This window comes from Phyllobates terribilis, unplaced genomic scaffold, assembly GCF_046119375.1.
Source record: "Phyllobates terribilis strain yellow unplaced genomic scaffold, ASM4611937v1 Scaffold_7__3_contigs__length_470593459, whole genome shotgun sequence".
NCBI lineage: Eukaryota > Metazoa > Chordata > Amphibia > Anura > Dendrobatidae > Phyllobates > Phyllobates terribilis.
The window spans coordinates 429,642,272-429,662,128 of NW_027362767.1; the positions used below are offsets into that span (position 1 = coordinate 429,642,272).

The 19,857-nt window shown below is 46.3% G+C and overlaps 1 protein-coding gene across 18 annotated transcripts in view; it reads left to right on the forward strand.

Moving 5' to 3' along the window:
- SYNGAP1 (synaptic Ras GTPase activating protein 1) overlaps nucleotides 1-19,857 on the forward strand; it is a 389,983-nt gene that overhangs the window by 347,149 nt on the left and 22,977 nt on the right. For 12 of the 18 annotated variants that reach the window (XR_012247524.1, XM_073642002.1, XM_073642010.1 and 9 more), the window contains 6 exons: nucleotides 14,251-14,395; nucleotides 14,484-14,628; nucleotides 14,997-15,236; nucleotides 15,506-15,707; nucleotides 17,526-17,710; nucleotides 17,980-18,570. Coding sequence is in view for 17 of the 18 variants with exons in the window: in XM_073642002.1 (XP_073498103.1) it covers nucleotides 14,251-14,395; nucleotides 14,484-14,628; nucleotides 14,997-15,236; nucleotides 15,506-15,707; nucleotides 17,526-17,710; nucleotides 17,980-18,570 (1,508 nt within the window). In the remaining variant the exon portion in view is untranslated. The remainder of the gene's footprint in view (nucleotides 1-14,250; nucleotides 14,396-14,483; nucleotides 14,629-14,996; nucleotides 15,237-15,505; nucleotides 15,708-17,525; nucleotides 17,711-17,979; nucleotides 18,571-19,857) is intronic. The other 6 variants (XM_073642005.1, XM_073642018.1, XM_073642019.1 and 3 more) reach the window with 4 other exon arrangements.

Sequence of the window (19,857 nt, forward strand, 5' to 3'; positions counted from 1 at the left end):
GGGGCATTCACATCACAGGAGATGCTGGGGCATATACATCACAGGAGACATTGGGGCTGTGGCATACACATCACAGAAGAGGCTGGAGCATATATAGATCACTGGAGATGCTACAGCATATATAGATCACAGGAGGGGCTGAGGCATATACATCACAGGAGAGGCTGGGGCATATACATCACAGGAGACGCTGGGGTCATATACATCACAGGAGACGCTGGGGTCATATACATCACAGGAGACGCTGGGGTCATATACATCACAGGAGACGCTGGGGTCATATACATCACAGGAGACGCTGGGGTCATATACATCACAGGAGACGCTGGGGTCATATACATCACAGGAGACGCTGGGGCATATACATCACAGGAGATGCTGAGGAATATACATCAGAGGAGACACTGGGGGCTATACATCACATGAGATGCTGGAGCATATACATCACACAAGATGCTGGGGCATCTACATCACAGGAAGGACTGGAGCATATACTTCGCAGGAGACACTGGGGCATATACATCACAGGAGGGGCTAAGGCTGCCACTGCTGTCAGGACCAATTAAAGGGCCTGCGTTTTGCTGGACGCTGACTTGAGCACTCATCCCTGGCCCGAACACTGCGCTCCCTGGGAATCTGCCTGGTGGGCCAAAGAAAAGGGCATCATGGGCTGTCTACATCCCACGGTCTGGAGGTTCTCCACCCCTGGTTTAGAGGACACCCTTCATCATGTGAGTCCCCAACAAAATAACAATTACAAAAAAAAGATTTTTGTCACAAAATACATGCATATAAGTGATAAAGAATGCTTCATAGGTGTCCATATTCTTTAAAGGTCTTGTCATTAAAAATACCCAAATATTGATCTGATTTAAGCAATATGTCTGACCACCACTCTATTCACAGTCTATGGTCATCACACATGCTCACTATTGTTCCCATAGACCCTCCAGAAATGAATGGAGTGGTGGTCATGCATGTCCAATACTGCTCCATTCATAAAGGGACATGAGAACCCTTATTCTCTGAATCAGTGGAGGTATGAGTGGTTGGAGCACCATTGATCCTAAATTAATTACCGTTCCTATGGAGAAGTGATTAATGAATTTAGTGAGACAAGGACAACCTCTTTACTATAGAGAGTTTTGTAAAGCTGATAACCAAGAATGGTGGCTTATTGAGAGAGCTCAAAAATAATGTTGAGCCTCTCCTATCATTTTGTGTCTAAAGCTCCTATGCAGACTATGTGTTTCCATGGTAACAAACAGCAAACAATTTCTTTGGAGTGCAATCCTGCAGTCTTTTATACTTTTTTCAACTTGTTCTCTACTTTGGGCATCATTTGGTTGGTTAGCAAGAAAATTAGGACAGATGGAAGGGAATAGGACTGCAGGATCAGACTACAAAGTTTTTGTGCTGTTTGTTAACCTATAGACCTCATAGTCAGATGGGAACTGTAGAAAGAAAATGGCAGTAATTTTTTTTAATTATACTTATTGCAAAGTTTAATCATTTTTTTTATTTTATACATTTATACATTGAGAGAATACATTTTTTGTTTGTTTGTTTCATGTCGGATTTAATCATGAAGTCTTTATCCGTGGCCAGCTCAGGAGGATTTGTGTGGTAAATTTGGGCTTTTTGCTCAAGGATGCTATATATATATTTTTTTAATCATATTTTTCACAATAAGAAAATTACACAATAACGTAAGGATGTTATATTTAGTGAGGGTGATTTACTATTGTCCACAATGAAGGGATCTTGACTTGAAATTCATGAGCAAAGTGCAGATCAGAACAAAAGGAGTTTGGCTCTTACTCCAGACAATATGTTTATGATATTGATGGTGGGCTATAATACAATTGTATAATATTCATTTACAGCACTTGTGTTTTTTTAGGGCTATATTGTTATAGTTAGCCTAATAAAAGTAAAATATTGTCTTGTCGAATAGTCTGTTGAGGGTTCATTTTGGTTTTGTCATGTTGAGGGTTGTAGTGTTCTTAGCATAGTGTTTAATAGAATTGCATAATGGTCATGTTTGGAGGTGTAGTGAAACCTACATGTGTATATTTTAGTACATTGTATTATAATCCCATTCACTGTTGGAAGTGATGATGGAGGTTGGAGCATCTTTCGATGACTGGTATTGTGCACGAATCTGATGGGAGATGCAGTGATATACCATAAATACAAAACTTGGTACTTAGCAAGATGAAGAGTATAAGTAGTCATTTATTGATACATGGTTCAGTTCAGGTTACAAAATAGGAGGATAACATTAAAGGGTGGCAAACAGCAGGAGGAGATAAAAAGTATGCATATATATGGTCGAAAGTAGATAGTATATATACGATGGTAACAGAAGATAATAAATGAATAGATAATATTGCACAGCGAACAGAAACTATACATAAATATACAGGACTATTGTCAGGTATATATTTACCTTACTTCGTCCTATATATGTACAGTTTACGTACACTGTGCATTATTTATTAGTATCTTCTGTTACCATCCCATATATACTACCTACTTTAGACCATATACAGTACAGACCAACAGTTTGGACACACCTTCTCACTTAAAATTTTTTCTGTATTTTCATGACTATAAAAATTGTACATTCACACTGAAGGCATCAAAACTATGAATTAACACATGTGGAATTATATACTTAACAAAAAAGTGTGAAACAACTGAAAATATGTCTTATATTCTAGGTTCTTCAAAATAGCCACCTTTTGCTTTGATGACAGATTTGCACACTCTTGGCATTCTCTTGATGAGCTTCAAGAGGTAGTCACCGGAAATAGTCTTCCAACAATCTTGAAGGACTTTTTGCCTTCACTCTGCGGTCCAGCTCACCCCAAACCATCTCGATTGGGTTCAGGTCTGGTGACTGTGGAGGCCAGGTCATCTGGCGTAGCACCCCATCACTCTCCTACTTGGTCAAATAACCCTTACACAGCCTGGAGGTGTGTTTGGGGTCATTGTTCTGTTGAAAAATAAATGATGGTCCAACTAAACGCAAACCGGATGGAATAGCATGCCGCTGCAAGATGCTGTGGTAGCCATGCTGGTTCAGTATGCCTTCAATTTTGAATAAATCCCCAACAGTGTCACCAGCAAAGCACCCCCACACCATCACACCTCCTCCTCCATGCTTCACGGTGGGAACCAGGCATGTAGAGTCCATCCATTCACCTTTTCTGCGTCGCACAAAGACACGGTGGTTGGAACCAAACATCCCAAATTTGGACTCATCAGACCAAAGCACAGATTTCCACTGGTCTAATGTCCATTCCTTGTGTTCTTTAGCCCAAACAAGTCTCTTCTGCTTGTTTCCTGTCCTTAGCAGTGGTTTCCTAGCAGCTATTTTCCATGAAGGCCTGCTGCACAAAGTCTCCTCTTAACAGTTGTTGAAGAGATGTGTCTGCTGCTAGAACTCTGTGTGGCATTAACCTGGTCTCTAATCTGAGCTGCTGTTAACCTGCGATTTCTGAGGCTGGTGACTCGGATAAACTTATTCTCAGAAGCAGAGGTGACTCTTGGTCTTCCTTTCCTGGGGCGGTCCTCATGTGAGCCAGTTTCTTTGTAGCGCTTGATGTTTTTTGCAACTCCACTTGGGGACACTTTCAAAGTTTGCCCAATTTTTCAGACTGACTGACCTTCATTTCTTAACGTAATGATGGCCACTCGTTTTTCTTTTCTTAGCTGCTTTTTTCTTGCCATAATACCAATTCTAACAGTCTATTCAGTAGGACTATCAGCTGTGTATCCACCTGACTTCTGCACAACACAACTGATGGTCCCAACCCCATTTATAAGGCAAGAAATCCCACTTATTAAACCTGACAGTGCACACCTGTGAAGTGAAAACCATTTCCGGTGACTACCTCTTGAAGCTCATCAAGAGAATGCCAAGAGTGTGCAAAGCAGTCATCAAAGCAAAAGGTGGCTACTTTGAAGAACCTAGACTATAAGACATATTTTCAGTTGTTTCACACTTTTTTGTTAAGTATATAATTCCACATGTGTTAATTCATAGTTTTGATGCCTTCAATGTGAATGTACAATTTTCATAGTCATGAAAATACAGAAAAATCTTTAAATGAGAAGGTGTGTCCAAACTTTTGGTCTGTACTGTATATGCATACTTTTTATCTCCTCCTGCTGTGTTTGTCACCCTTTATGTGATCCTCTTACTTTTTAACCTGTTCTGAATCATGTATCAGTAAATTACCATTTATACTTTATCTGACTATATACCAATTTATGATTGTTTTCTGATTTATTGGGTATTTTTAGCCACCTTATTTTCAAACGCTTGCTTTAGGTGCATTACTTATTTTTATCTATTATTACTCTTGTGATTTTATATTTTCTCATTTACATTTTTGCACCAATTTTGTTAGCAGCACCTTTTGGAGATCATAAAGTAAATACTTAGATGCTTCTATGCAGCAATCACTATTGAAGTCTATAGGAGTTACAGAAAAAGAGAGAGCACCTATAGACCTAAGTGGAAAGGGCTATATCTAGGTGTAGTTACTTCTCTATTGATTTGAGGATCACAGTACTAATGTTCTCCTGATAGTTGAGGGTCCCACAGATAGGTATTGTAACATACCTGGCGGCGTCCTTGCATAGTGGTCCATCTCCCACTGTGCAAGAGCGCGCACTTGATTTCCAGTCCAGACTATCTCTCTGGCTTTCCTCCATGCTGTCTGCTTGCCTCTGTTTCTTCTGCTTAAGGGCGGCGCCCAATCACTACCTGCTTCTTGTAGCTGCTGCGGGCACACCCCTTGTGCGTCCTCAGCCTATTGCTGTCTGTCACCTGGTATTTAACCCAGCTCTTTCCTGGAATCCTTGCCTGAGCATCTTGTTCTGTCAGTTGGTCTTTGGTCGCTGACGTGCCAGGTCCTTTCCTGTTCCCTGCCTTACGGTATCAGTTCCCGTGTCTGAACTGTGTCCTGTCTGTGCACTCTAGCCAGCTGCCTGTCTGAACACGCTCTTAGCCTGTTCATCCTGCCTTCTAGGGGCTGCATACCTAGATCTGTTTCTGTGTTTGTTTGCCTGTGTGTCCGCCTTCCTGAGGCTGTATTTCTAGGCCAGTTCTGAACATGCTCCTTGCCTGTTCGTCCCGCCTCTCTGGGGGCCGCATACCCAGACTCGCTCCTGTCTCTCGCTGCAGTGTCGGTTTCTGTCCGAACACTCAGTTCCTGTCTGAACACTCCCTTTTTCTGCAGAGTCTGTACCTGCTCCTAACTCCTACTCGTAGTCGCTGTACTTTCGTTTGTGAGTTTAGTGTCCACTCGCTACTTCATTGCTAGTATCTAGTGTGTATCTGGTTCTGCCTTTCCCTTCCTGTCTGTTCCGTGTGAACAGAGCCCTGTCCCCTCTGCTCCGCCTTGCTCACCGCTCCTGCGGTTTCCGCCCTGCTCCGCCTTGCTCACCGCTTCTGCGGTTTCCACTCTGCTCCGCCTTGCTCACCGCTCCTGCGGTTTCCGCTCTGCTCCGCCTTGCTCACCGCTCCTGCGGTTTCCTCTCTGCTCCGCCTTGCTCACCGCTCCTGCGGTTTCCGCTCTGCTCCGCCTTGCTCGCCACTCCTGCGGTTTCCGCTCTGCTCCGCCTTGCTCGCCGCTCCTGCGGTTACCGCTCTGCTCCGCCTTGCTCACCGCTCCTGCGGTTTCCGCTCTGCTCCGCCTTGCTCACCGCTCCTGCGGTTTCCGCTCTGCTCCGCCTTGTTCGCCGCTCCTACGGTTTCCGCTCTGCTCTGACCCTTTGCTCGCTGCTCCGGCAGTCTCGCTCTTCTCTGACCCTTTGCTCGCTGCTCCGGCAGTCTCGCTCTGCTCTGACCCTTTGCTCGCTGCTCCGGCAGTCTCGCTCTGCTCTGACCCTTTGCTCGCTGCTCCGGCAGTCTCGCTCTGCTCTGACCCTTTGCTCGCTGCTCTGGCAGTCTCGCTCTGCTCTGACCCTTTGCTCGCTGCTCCGGCAGTCTCGCTCTGCTCTGACCCTTTGCTCGCTGCTCCGGCAGTCTCGCTCTGCTCTGACCCTTTGCTCGCTGCTCCGGCAGTCTCGCTCTGCTCTGACCCTTTGCTCACTGCTCTGGCAGTCTCGCTCTGCTCTGACCCTTTGCTCGCTGCTCCGGCAGTCTCGCTCTGCTCTGACCCTTTGCTCGCTGCTCCAGGCGGCCTCGTCCTGCTCTACTCTCGCTCACCGCTCCAGGCGGTCTCGTCTTGCTCTGCTCTTGCTCGCCGCTCCGGGCGGTCTCGTCTTGCTCTGCTCTTGCTCGCCGCTCCGGGCGGCCTCACTCTGCTGTGTTTGTCCACCGCATCTGCGGTTCTGTTCCTGAGTCCCAGTCTGTACTGGGTCCTATCCACTCTGTGCTCCAACCTGTCGTACCTGCCAGTACCTCCCTGCCTGCATACCAGTCGTGCTTACCAACATCCACCTGCCTGCATACTGGCCGTACCTGCCAGTACCTCCCTGTTTGCATACCTGTCGTGCTTGCCAGCATCCACCCGTCTGCATACCTGCCGTGTCTGCCTGTACCCACCTGTCTGTGTGCCAGCCTAACCTGCCTGTTCCTGTATTCCCCGGTGTGGGTCAACAGCCGTGTCCGGGGTCTGACCTGGAGTAGCACCTGGTCCCTCTGCTCGGTCCCTCCTTGGTGCACTGGCGTCGTATGCCGTTGTGCGACCTTGGTCGGATCGGGTGGATACTTAGTTATGCCCCTCCAGGTATTCACTCTCCGGTACGGTCCAGTGGAATCACTACATATACACGCACACGCCAGTCAGTCCGAGCGTGTGCAATACAGCATGCTCAGGCCATGGTTCCCGTTGAGCCCCACGGCCTTCGCTCTCTGAGACGTTTTCCAGCGAATACGTGCTTCTAGAAGAAATTTTTTTTTTTTTTTGCTACCAGCTGAGTTTCAGGGGAATTACGCACCCGTCCAGATGGATCTATCAGCACTCGTTCCTGCGGATCCGCCACGGTACTATGGGGATCCAAGACTGAGTCGTGCATTTGTGGAGCAATGCATGCTATACTTCAAGTTCTACCCTCTTTGTTTTCCCACCGATCGGGTTAAGGTGGGATTCATGATGTCTTACCTAATGGGTGATGCCTTGGAATGGATCAACCCCCTTTGGGAAGCACAGGATCCTATCATCCTGGACCTTCAGGCCTTCCTGGTGGCCTTTCTAATGGTCTTCGATGACCCTAACCCGGAGACCCCTGCTGAAGCTTCACTTCCCAATGTCCCGGAGCAGCCCCGATGGGTGATGTGTGTGGGTAGCGCACTAGTCCTCCTGCCCGAAGAGACTACTGCCCACCCAGAATCCACACAGGATGACTACGCTCTCTGGAATACTTCTCCCAACTTCAAGAGGCAGTCCAGACGTGCTAGACGTAGAGGCAAGCCGTCACGCCAGGGTCTGTCCTCCCAAAGACCTCCTGATCCCAACCTTGAAGTCCCTGCTGAAGCTTCATTTCCCTGTATCCCGGAGCAGCCCCGACGGGTAATGTGCGTTGGTAGCGCACCAGTTCTCCTGCCTGAAGAGACTACTGCCCACCCAGAATCCACACAGGAGGACTTCCTGCACCCGGTATCTGATACCCCACCCACTTTAACGAGTGAGCCTGTCCAAGGGTGCTCCGAAGCAGTGATTACCTCCGTGTCTGTTCACCTCTACTTCCTGGCAGAGGACCCCCTGTTGCCTCCTGAATCCTCCGGGATACCACTTGATGACAAATGGAGAGAGACTTCCCTACACCCGGTACCCGATACTTCGTCCGCTCCGTCCTGTGAGCTTGACAATGGGTACCTCAAAGCGGTAGTTACCCCCGAGTCTCTACACCCCTCCGACCAGGCGGAGGACCTCCAGTCGTCTCCAGAACCCTTCGGGGTGCTACCTGGTAGTGAATGGACAGAGACTTTCCTACACTCTGTACCTGATACCTCGGCTGCTTCATTCAGTGAGTCCGACCTAGTGTACTCCGAAGCAGAAGTTACCCCCGAGTCTCTACACCCCTCCAACCAGGCGGAGGACCTCCAGTTGTCTCCAGAACCCTTCGGGGTACTACCTGGTAGTGAATGGACAGAGACTTTCCTATACTCAGTACCTGATACCTCGCCCTCTTCGTCCAGTGAGTCCGACCTAGTGTACTCCGAAGCAGAGGTTACCCTCGAGTCTCTGCACTCTTCCGACCCGGCGGAGGACCTCCAGTTGTTTACTGAATCCTTCGGGGTACCACCAGATAACAAAGGGACAGTGACTTTTCTTCATCTTGTACCTGATACCCCGCCCATTTCTTCCTGTGAGCTTGAGAAGATGTACCCCGAAGCAGAGGTTACCCCCGAGTCTCTGCCCCCTCCAACCCGGCGGAGGACTTCCAGTTGTCTCCTGTACCCTCTGGGGTGCCACCTGAAAATATGTGGAGAGAGACTTCCTTGTGTGCTGTTCCTGGTACTCCACCCGTTTCATCTGTTGCTGAGGATGGCTGGATAGGAGGTAGCATCCTAGCTACCCAGATGAGACCAGTTTTTCCTGTGGACAGTGGGAGTGATCTCCTTGAAGTGAAGCATTGGCCCTCGAATTCCCTGCGGAAGATTCTGGCAGGCCTGAAGAAGAGGGGGCGTAAGGGGGGGGTACTGTAACATACCTGGCGGCGTCCTTGCATAGTGGTCCATCTCCCACTGTGCAAGAGCGCGCACTTGATTTCCAGTCCAGACTATCTCTCTGGCTTTCCTCCATGCTGTCTGCTTGCCTCTGTTTCTTCTGCTTAAGGGCGGCGCCCGATCACTTCCTGCTTCTTGTAGCTGCTACGGGCACACCCCTTGTGCGTCCTCAGCCTATTGCTGTCTGTCACCTGGTATTTAACCCAGCTCTTTCCTGGAATCCTTGCCTGAGCATCTTGTTCTGTCAGTTGGCCTTTGGTCGCTGACGTGCCAGGTCCTTTCCTGTTCCCTGCCTTACGGTATCAGTTCCCGTGTCTGAACTGTGTCCTGTCTGTGCAATCTAGCCAGCTACCTGTCTGAACACGCTCTTAGCCTGTTCATCCTGCCTTCTAGGTGCTGCATACCTAGATCTGTTTCTGTGTTTGTTTGCCTGTCTGTCCGCCTTCCTGAGGCTGTATTTCTAGGCCAGTCTGAACACGCTCCTTGCCTGTTCGTCCCGCCTCTCTGGGGGCCGCATACCTAGACTCGCTCCTGTCTCTCGCTGCAGTGTCGGTTTCTGTCCGAACACTCAGTTCCTGTCTGAACACTCTCCTACCTTTTACCTGTTTTGTTTATATGTCCGTCCTTTCCCTTTTTCTGCAGAGTCTGTACCTGCTCCTAACTCCTACTCGTAGTCGCTGTACTTTCGTTTGTGAGTTTAGTGTCCACTCGCTACTTCATTGCTAGTATCTAGTGTGTATCTGGTTCTGCCTTTCCCTTCCTGTCTGTTCCGTGTGAACAGAGCCCTGTCCCCTCTGCTCCGCCTTGCTAACCGCTCCTGCGGTTTCCGCTCTGCTCCGCCTTGTTCACCGCCCCTGCGGTTTCCGCTCTGCTCCGCCTTGCTCGCCGCTCCTGCGGTTTCCGCTCTGCTCCGCCTTGCTCGCTGCTCCTGCGGTTTCCGCTCTGCTCCGCCTTGCTCGCCGCTCCTGCGGTATCCGCTCTTCTCCGCCTTGCTCGCCGCTCCTGCGGTTTCCGCTCTGCTCCGCCTTGCTCGCCGCTTCTGTGGTTTCCGCTCTGCTCCACCTTGCTCGCCGCTCCTGCGGTTTCCGCTCTGCTCTGACCTGCTCGCCGCTCCTGCGGTTTCCGCTCTGCTCTGACCTGCTCACCGCTCCTGCGGTTTCCGCTCTGCTCTGACCCTTTGCTCGCTGCTCCGGCAGTCTCGCTCTGCTCTGACCCTTTGCTCGCTGCTCTGGCAGTCTCGCTCTGCTCTGACCCTTTTCTCACTGCTCCGGCAGTCTCGCTCTGCTCTGACCCTTTGCTCGCTGCTCCGGCAGTCTCTCTCTGCTCTGACCCTTTGCTCGCTGCTCCGGCAGTCTCGCTCTGCTCTGACCCTTTGCTCGCTGCTCCAGGCGGCCTCGTCCTTCTACTCTCGCTCGCCGCTCCGGGCGGTCTCGTCTTGCTCTGCTCTTGCTCGCCGCTTCGGGCGGTCTCGTCTTGCTCTGCTCTTGCTCGCCGCTCCTGGTGGCCTCACTCTGCTGTGTTTGTCCACTGCATCTGCGGTTCTGTTCCTGAGTCCCAGTCTGTACTGGGTCCTATCCACTCTGTGCTCCAACCTGTCGTACCTGCCAGTACCTCCCTGCCTGCATACCAGTCGTGCTTACCAACATCCACCTGCCTGCATACCGGCCGTACCTGCCAGTACCTCCCTGTTTGCATACCTGTCGTGCTTGCCAGCATCCACCCGTCTGCATACCTGCCGTGTCTGCCTGTACCCACCTGTCTGTGTGCCAGCCTAACCTGCCTGTTCCTGTATTCCCCGGTGTGGGTCAACAGCCGTGTCCGGGGTCTGACCTGGAGTAGCACCTGGTCCCTCTGCTCGGTCCCTCCTTGGTGCACTGGCGTCGTATGCCGTTGTGCGACCTTGGTCGGATCGGGTGGATACTTAGTTATGCCCCTCCAGGTATTCACTCTCCGGTACGGTCCAGTGGAATCACTACATATACACGCACATGCCAGTCAGTCCGGGTGTGTGCATTACAGGTATGACGCCTGTCAGACATTTAAGCACCTCCTCTTCATATGTAAGATGGTAATATTTCTTTAAATGCTACATATAAATTAACAAGCAATTAATGACTTGTTGCTGGTTTCTGTCTTTTCCAGCTTTTTGTTAAAGGGAGCCTGTCACATGAAAAATTACTATTATCTTGCTTATATTGGTTAATCTGCAGGTTAATCGCACTATGAACCTGCCCGGTGCCGGCACTTAGAGCCCCCCTGCCAGGACGAAATTAACTTTATTCCTCCCGGCAGTGTTTGGTAGAGTCATAGGGGTGGTGCCAGCATGGTTTCAGTCACCCTCTGTGTATAGAGAGCAGCGACTGTAACCACTCCATCAGCACTGACTGACAGCTGTCTCTAATGCTGAGCCTGCTGCAGTCAGTGCTGGGGGAGCGGTTACAACTACCGCTCACTATGCACATAATGGTGACTGAAAATGCGCTGGCCCCACACCTATGACTGACTGCAGAACGCTGCCAGGAGGAATAAAGTTAATTTCCTCCCGGCTGTGGGGCTCTAAGTGCCGGCGCCAAGCAGGTTCAGAACACTATTAACATGCAGAATAACCCCATATCTGCAGTTTAACAGCATTTTTTCACATGACAGGTTCCCTTTAAACTCCTTTTATCACACCTTTTAGACACCAGTCTGATTGGTATAGACTGTACAGCCATCACACTGTAACATATTTTTAAGATAAGGCAAGACATTAATCTGCCCCCTTTTGTCACATTAAAGCAGTGCTGAATTATTGAATACTTTTTAGAAGTTGAAGGCTGAACCTTTACCTGGTACAAAGGTGAAGTTTTCCAGATATTGACTGAAGTATTGACTCCTCCAGCTTTGTATCTGGCTGGCTACTGAAGAGATCTCACCTGCTTCCAGTTAGCTCAATGTACTGAACTTTTTGTGATGTGAGGATTAAAATTCCACCTTCATGATGATTCTAAAAGCTCTTTTAGTTTTTCAAGTTACTAGTAAATCATGTTTGGATGATTAAAAAAGAAAGCTGGAGTGAGTATTGTCTAGTGTTCACATACAAGGCCATATGTCAAAAACAGTTGATGGGGTTGTCCAGGATTTGAAAAAAACATGTCAACCTTCTTCCAAAAACTGCCACATATGTGTTCAGATTGTGTCTGGTATTGCAACTTCACTCTATAACAGTAAATAATGATGAGCTGCAGTACCACACACAACCTATGGACAAGAGTGGCGCTGTTTTTGTCTAATCCTTGAAAAATCTTTTAACTGATAATAAAATTAAGGGAGTAGTGGCAGAAGTAGTTTCTATAGGATGTTACGTAATTTACTTGTCTCTTCACTCACATGGGACTGTGGCCAAAAGCGTGATCATAGTATCTGCAGCGAAAAGAAGACCTCAGGCATGACTCTACATTGTACAACATGATGGACTTTTCTACATTTCTGCAAGGTATCTGCATCTCTTGGCAGCAAAAAAATGCTGCAGCAAAAACGCAAGTTTTGGTGCATTTTTTGATGCATTTTTGTACAGCAATTAATGCTTTTTGGAGCTAAATAAAGACATTTAAAAAAATAAACGTGGGACATCGCTTTAACCTTGGATTACCGTCGGACCTGGGGTGAGTATATTGGTTAATTTAAATAATTAAAGAATGTGTCTGTTTTATTTCAAATAAAGTGTTTTGTTCTCAGTCGGTGTATTTATTTAACTCTTTACTTAGTAATGGGGGTGTCTGGCTGACACCTCTTTATTACTAAAGCTAGGGTTATGTGTCAACGACACCTAATCCCATTACTTCTAATGCTACACTTGTGTTGTCAGTACATGTGGATCCACTGCATGTAATGACATTTCAATCAGTCAAAATCTACTGCGGGTGAGTTTGGGTTTGTGCGCATGATAAGGAAATGCTACGGGGTTTGACGCTGCGTATTTATGCAGCGTAAAACCCGCAGAGGCCAGATGTTACAGCATAGTGGATGGGATTTCTAGAAATCTCATGTCCACTATGCGTGCATCTGAGGCTACGGATCAGCCGCGGACACTGACGTGCGGCACGTCTTTCAGGAACGCAGCATGGCAATTTCTCTTGCGGAGTCGCTAGTCTCCACAACAGAAATTTGACCACTAGAATGTATTGAATGCGGTAAATCCGCATGGTTCAGTGAGCACATGCAGATTTACCTGCGTTCAATAGAACGCAGTGTTGAGACACAGCAAAAATATGCTGCGTCCAAAGCGCTGCTACGTCCGGATCGTGAGCACATACCTTGAAATTAAAAAATGGCGCGGGCTCCCGCATCATTTTCATAACCAGCAGAGGGAAAGCCAACCTCTGTGGGCTGATATTACTAGCCGGGGAAGGGGCCATTATCCAAATATGTTCCCTGGCTATTAATAACAGCCAACAGCTGTTTGCTTAGCCTTTACTGGCTTGATTACAGGGGGACCCCAGAAAAAAATTGACATAAGGTCCCCCTATAAAATCTAACGAGCAAAGGCTAGGCAGTCAGCTGTGGGCTGATATTAATAGCCAGGGAAGGGGCCATGGATCCTGGCCCCCTCCGAGACTAGAAATATCAGCTCTCAGCGACCCCAGAAAAAATCTGGCGCTTAGCCTCTGCTCTTCCCACTTGCCCTGGTGCGGTGGCAAGTGGGGTAATAGGGTTAGGGTTCATGTCAGCCTTGTACTGGCAGCTGACATGAAGTCCAGGTTAGAAATGGAGAGGTGTCATTACTAACCCTGAAGTAAAGTTTTTGAAATAAAAACATGGCCAAAATGAAGTCTTTTATTTTAAATAAAATTACACACTATTAATAATTTCTTTAAAAAATAAAAAACACTGTTATACTCACCTAATGCCCATTCCCCTGAAGCCATTGTCACCTGTAAAAAAAATAAATAAATAAAAAACTACCATATCCCTCACCTGTCCGACGTCATGACATAATCCAGTGTCCCACGACGATCTGGGTCACTTCTACAGCAGTCACACCAGCAATCACTGATGTGACTGTTCTAGAGGACAGCACTGTATAAACTGACAGGAGTGTAATCACTCCTGTCAGTGTATAGTGCTGAACTGCCAGGAGTGAGGTCACTGGAGTTCAATCAGCTCATAAGCAATAAGTAAAATAACCTTAGCAACACTAGCCAATACGCTCCTGTTTACAGAGACAATATAAATGCCCTCCATTTCCAGTCTAGAATGTGATTGAGCAGATTGTATTATTTCCCTTTAATTCCTCCATGATTTGTGACTTCTCTAAATCCCTTCATATAACATGCTCATCTAGCCAGGCTGAATGTGAATCAGCCATATGATCCTTCAACTGTCAGTTGTCTTGTGTATATGGGTAGGTTTTGGCACAGGAGTGAGGCCAGATTTATCCTTTTAGTTCATTTCCCTTGTTATTTAGGTCAATTCCAGTCAGGAGTCAGTATTAGATTTCACTAAATAACTCTTTGTTTGCTATGTAACATGTTGGCAGCATATCCTCAAGCCAGAAAAGTCTATGTGTTTCTTCTCAGGACTTCCTCTCGGATATGGCTATGACAGAGGTTGATCGCTTCCTTGATAGAGAGCACCTTATTCTCCGTGAGAACACACTTGCAACTAAAGCCATAGAGGAGTATCTGAAACTGATAGGACAGAGATACCTCAAGGAAGCCATTGGTAAATCAGTGTTTTTCTTTGAATGTGTGCAGAAATCATCTGTACATATTCCCAATGTTTCTTAATGCTGTTAATGCTCCTTCGGTAGGTGAATTTATTCGGGCTTTGTATGAATCAGAGGAGGACTGCGAGGTTGACCCCATGCGTTGTCCGCCTTCTGCCCTGCCCGATCACCAGGCCAATCTCAGGATGTGCTGCGAACTTGCGCTTTGCAAAGTCTTCAACTCCCATTGGTCAGTGTCTGGTCATGTGATGTCATTTCCAGGAACAGAATAAGACATTATATGTTAGTCATTATCCATTACATTTGACTTCTCTCCTGTCCCTCTTCGTGCTGTTACGATGTCCTTTCCGCTCTGTATTTCCCATCCTTGTACTCTTACTGTACTCGCCTTCACAACTATTTTCCTTCTCTTTGTTAGTCTGTGTTCCCGCTTCCTTTCCTTTTACATTTAAAGTGTACCTGGCACCTATATTGAAGTCCGCCATTAACTAAAACAAAATTAGGTATGGGCTCGGCCTTCAGTGTGTTAGATGAGAGGTACACTTTAATTATTTTTTACGTTGTGTTTTCTTACTTGCTTACATTATACCTTCTTAGTGTGTTTCCCCGGGAGTTGAAAGAAGTCTTTGCTTCATGGAGGATGCGCTGTGCTGAGCGCGGCCGTGAAGACATAGCAGATCGACTCATCAGTGCCTCTCTCTTCCTCCGCTTCCTGTGTCCGGCCATCATGTCCCCCAGCCTCTTCAGCCTGATGCAGGAATATCCTGATGAGCAAACATCTAGGACCCTTACACTCATCGCTAAGGTCATCCAGAACCTGGCCAACTTCAACTTCAAGTGAGAGTAGGACCAGGGGTTGGGAATGGCAGAGGGAGAGAGAGAGGAACATAGACTGACCCATTTATTGGGCTGAGATACTGGAAACCTCACAACAACCTAGAAACCCTAATGACAACTTAGAACATTACAGAAAATATAAGTCTTGACTACTTAGACAACTGTAGAATAACACAATTAGCTCACATTGAATGATGGGTGGCTGCTTTAGTAACTTGGTCCTTCAAGTTTTGTCATATAGATTAATACTGAGTTTTGGCTGTCATCAGATTCAGCAGTAAGGAAGAGCACATGTCCTTCATGAATGAGTTCCTGGAGACGGAGTTGGCCAATATGCAGAATTTCCTATACGAGATCTCCAACCTTGATGCGCTGACCAACAGCAGCAACTTTGAGGGCTACATCGACCTGGGGCGGGAGCTGAGTACTTTGCATGCCCTATTATGGGAAGTGATTCCCCAGCTCAGTAAAGTAAGTATAAGGAAATTTATGGCAGAAGATGCGGGACTGGATGTGTATTTTTATTTTGATTCCTTATATTGAAATGCATATATTATGTTACATAATGTACAATACTATACACTGTGTTCCAAATTATTATGCAAATAATATTTTCTCAGATTTTCCTAAATTACCTATATGAATTGCAGTCATTGTAATTTTCCAGTCAAATAATTATTAGAGTACAATTGAAAGGTTTTTGTACAAACTGCCTATGATAACAGTATATTTTTAAAAAAATAAAACACAAACTGTACTCAAAATGCATGTTCCAAATTATTATGCACAGCAGAGTTTTCAACCTTTTCATTTTAATAAAGAACAAAAAAATGGTCATTTTTGAAATTATAAGCATTAGCAGGTTATTACAAACTGAAATCAGTTTTCAACTCAAAACTTTATTCTAGGTGATGTTGCATTTGCACATAGGACCCCTTGTTCAAAAGGAGCTTCTGAACTCTCTCGTCCATTGAATTTGTCAGGTTTTAGTTGGTTTCTGCTTCAATTGTTTTGCATGAGGACAGAATACCCCCCCTTGTGCTGTTGCTTAGATGTGAACTGCCTCCCGCCATCATAGACACTCCTTTTGATGATGCTCCAGAGGTTCTCAATGGGGTTGAGGTCAGGGGAGCAGGTGGGCCACACCATAAGTTTGTCCCCTTTTATGCACATAGCAGCCAGAGATGCAGATGTGTTATGTGCAGCATGAGACGGTGCATTATCATGCATGAAAATGATCTTGCTGCGGAATACACGCTTCTTCTTCTTGAACCATGGCAGGAAGTGCTGTTTGAGAAACTCAACATACATTATGGAGTTCATCTTTACCCCTTCAGGGATCCTAAAGGGGCCCGACAATCTCTCTCCCCATGATTCCAGCCCAAAACATTACTCCACCTCCTCCTTGTTGGCGCCGTAGCCATGTTTGCATGGGGTGTCCATCAACCAGCCATCCTCCACTCCATCCATCTGGACCATCGAGCGTTGCACGGCCCTCATCGGTGAACAAAACAGTTTTGAAGTCAGTCTTCATGTATTGTTTGGCCCACTGGAACCGTTTCTGCTTGTGTGCAGTGGATAGAGGCGGTCGACAGGATGGCTTACGCACAGCTGCAAACCTCTGAAGGACCCTGCATCTTGTTGTTCAGGGGACGTTGGAGGCACCAGCAGCTTCAAAAACTTGTCTACTGCTATGACAAGGCTTTTTTGCCGCTGTTCTTTTAACCTGTTGTAATTGCCTGTAGGAAAGAGTCCTCAATTTTCCCTTATCAGCACGCACACGTGTGTACTCTGAATCAGCTACATACTTCTTGATTGTGCGATGATCACGATGAAGTGTCTTGGCAATGTTGATTGTAGTCATGCCTTGACCTAAACACTCCACAATTTGTTGCTTCTCAGCAGCCGACACATCCTTTTTCTTTCCCATTTTGGCAGAAAATGTAGGCTGCTTAATAATGTGGGACAGCCTTCTTAAGTAGACTTGCGTTTCATTGGACACACCTGCCATACTATCTAACACAGGTGTCTGCAATTGCTTACAGTGATATAAAGAGCCTTGACACACATCACCATCAATGAGTTTAACTGACAAGCAAAAAAATTCTTACCTTATCACTCCTAAACACTTTTTTCATAATAATTTGGAACACCGTGTAATATGCTATATAATATATGGTACTATACTGTTACATGTAATATGCTGGACATCCAGTGTCAATAGAGTATAGCAGCATTATCTGAAAGCCTCATGTCATTGATATCTGTTTTACCCTTTTACAACTATTGGAGCAGGATGCTCTTATAAAGTTGGGGCCCCTCCCTCGCCTTCTCAACGACATCAGCCTAGCGCTCAGGAACCCCCACATCCAGCGTCAACCAAGTCATCAAGAAAGGCTCCCACCTCCCAAACCTGTCGTCCTGAGAGGACCATCAGCAGAGCTTCAGAGCTACCTGGTGCGAGACCTCAACAGGTGGGTGCAGAAGGCCATCATATTTTATACTTTCACATTAATAAAACTTACCTGCACAAAAACAGCAGGGGGTTATATCATTCTCTACCAGGTTGTGATTGAACATGCCCCTATGTGATCAAAGTCCATTGCATTACCTTATTTTATAAGGTTTAAAACACACAGGAAGAATACTCTTGATCTCTTGTCTCATTGCATTTTATAAATCAATTTGACATCCTGTCATGTTATTTTACTAGTGATCCTCATTTTCACTTTTCTTTCCTTAGTTCCATTGACATGACTCGTCTACCTTCACCGACCAAGGACAAGTCCTCCAAGGATATGTTCTTTGTGTCACGTCGCCCTCTCACCCGTTCTTCACCGGCTTATTGCACCAGCAGCTCAGACATCACCGAGCCGGACCAGAAGATGCTGAGCGTGAACAAAAGTGTTTCCATGTTAGACTTGCAGGATAGCCGCATGAACAGTGTGTCCAACTTGCAAGCTGTAGGGGACCTGCTGAACTCCAGCCAGGCCTCTATATCTGGGGGACTTCGCCCAGGGGGCCGGCTCTCCCAGGGCAGTGGATCTAGTATTGCGGCTGGTCTGCGGCTCAGTCAGATGGGAGTTACCACCGATGGGCTTTCAGCTCAGCAGCTGCGCATTCCCTTGTCCTTCCAGAACCCGCTCTTCCACATGGCCCCCGATGGCCCAGCTGCACCACCCTCACACCCGGCTCCTCATCGGCCGGACCCTGGCGCTGATGCCTTTGCCCCATTCCATGGCTACAGCAAGAGTGAGGATTTAAGCTCCGGAAAGCACATGCTGCACAGTCACAGCTACAGCGACGAGTTCAGCCGGCAGGGGTCAGAGTTCAGGTACCAGCCCCGCTAGGGGGCGCAAGATTGGGGTCCAGGTGGGAAGAGTAGAGAGGTGGTATAACACATCACTATATATATATATAATCATATATGTATATATCACTATATATTTATATATAGTTATTCCATATTTGTGTCACACGTCAGCGTTCAACAATTATTCCATAATATAATGTAGACGGAGGTGTTATTCTTGTATGAAAACATCTTCATTAGTTGGTTTCAGCCCTTTACTGCTTTTCAGTTGTAGGTGCTAAAATGAAGAGGTGGGTGGTAAGGTATTGGGGATTGACAATGCAGGTCAATGTTACAAGGCCATCACTTGCATTGTAGGTTAAGAGCCCTTAAAAGGCATCTTAAATCTGACACATCATGGGGCTGAATGAAGTAAATATCAAGGTTCCCTTGAAAATAATCACACTCAGTATAGATAAATATATTTGTATGTGTAAAGGCAGAAACCAGTTGTTTTTGATTAAAGAGATGGAGAAAACCCAATTTAAAGAAATCCCATCATCACTGCCTTATTTTATGATTTTAATATAAAAATGAGTTATGAAAAAATTGTTGATTCCTGACTGGTAAAAAAACATCTCATTTTACAACTGCTAAAGTGTTGTTAAATCAGTGATATTGACATGTTCACAAATAAGAGTGACAGATGGACACTCCTGTTTAACAGAAAGCAGGGTAATGGTCCTAAATTAAAAAAAATAAAAAATTTAGCTTCATTTTAATTATTTCTCTTTCAGAAGTTGCTTTGAACTGCTGCTCTAGCAAGAATATGTACTCAAACACTATTTACAAACACCCTTCCTGTATGAACCTTTCTGCTATTCTCCCCATGCAGACAGTGAGAGTGTTTGAAAATTGTGTCTGAGCAGGGATTCCTGCTACAGCAGCAGTACAGAGCAGCTCCTTAAGGAGCATGAACTACACAGATAAAACAGCACTTTTAGCATGGTGTTAGGAACAAAAGGAGGCAAAATAAAATAATGGATATTACAAAAATTCAGAACTTTGCAAATACTGATCAATAATTAAATAATAAGTTGAGTTTCTCTTTAAGGCAATGCTCTTTGAGAACAGTATGCAAAACAGCTTTTCTCCATAAGGTAGTAATATGTACAACTAGCATCCACCGTAAAAAGCTAAATACTTTTAAATCACAACTCAGATATAAGTCATATTGGTGGATATCTCAGGTTTGTACTAAGCTGCTTCTTCCTTCCCTTAGCTAACCTTTAGTTCCTTTTGGCCTGCCTGCAAAATGTTCTGAAAATC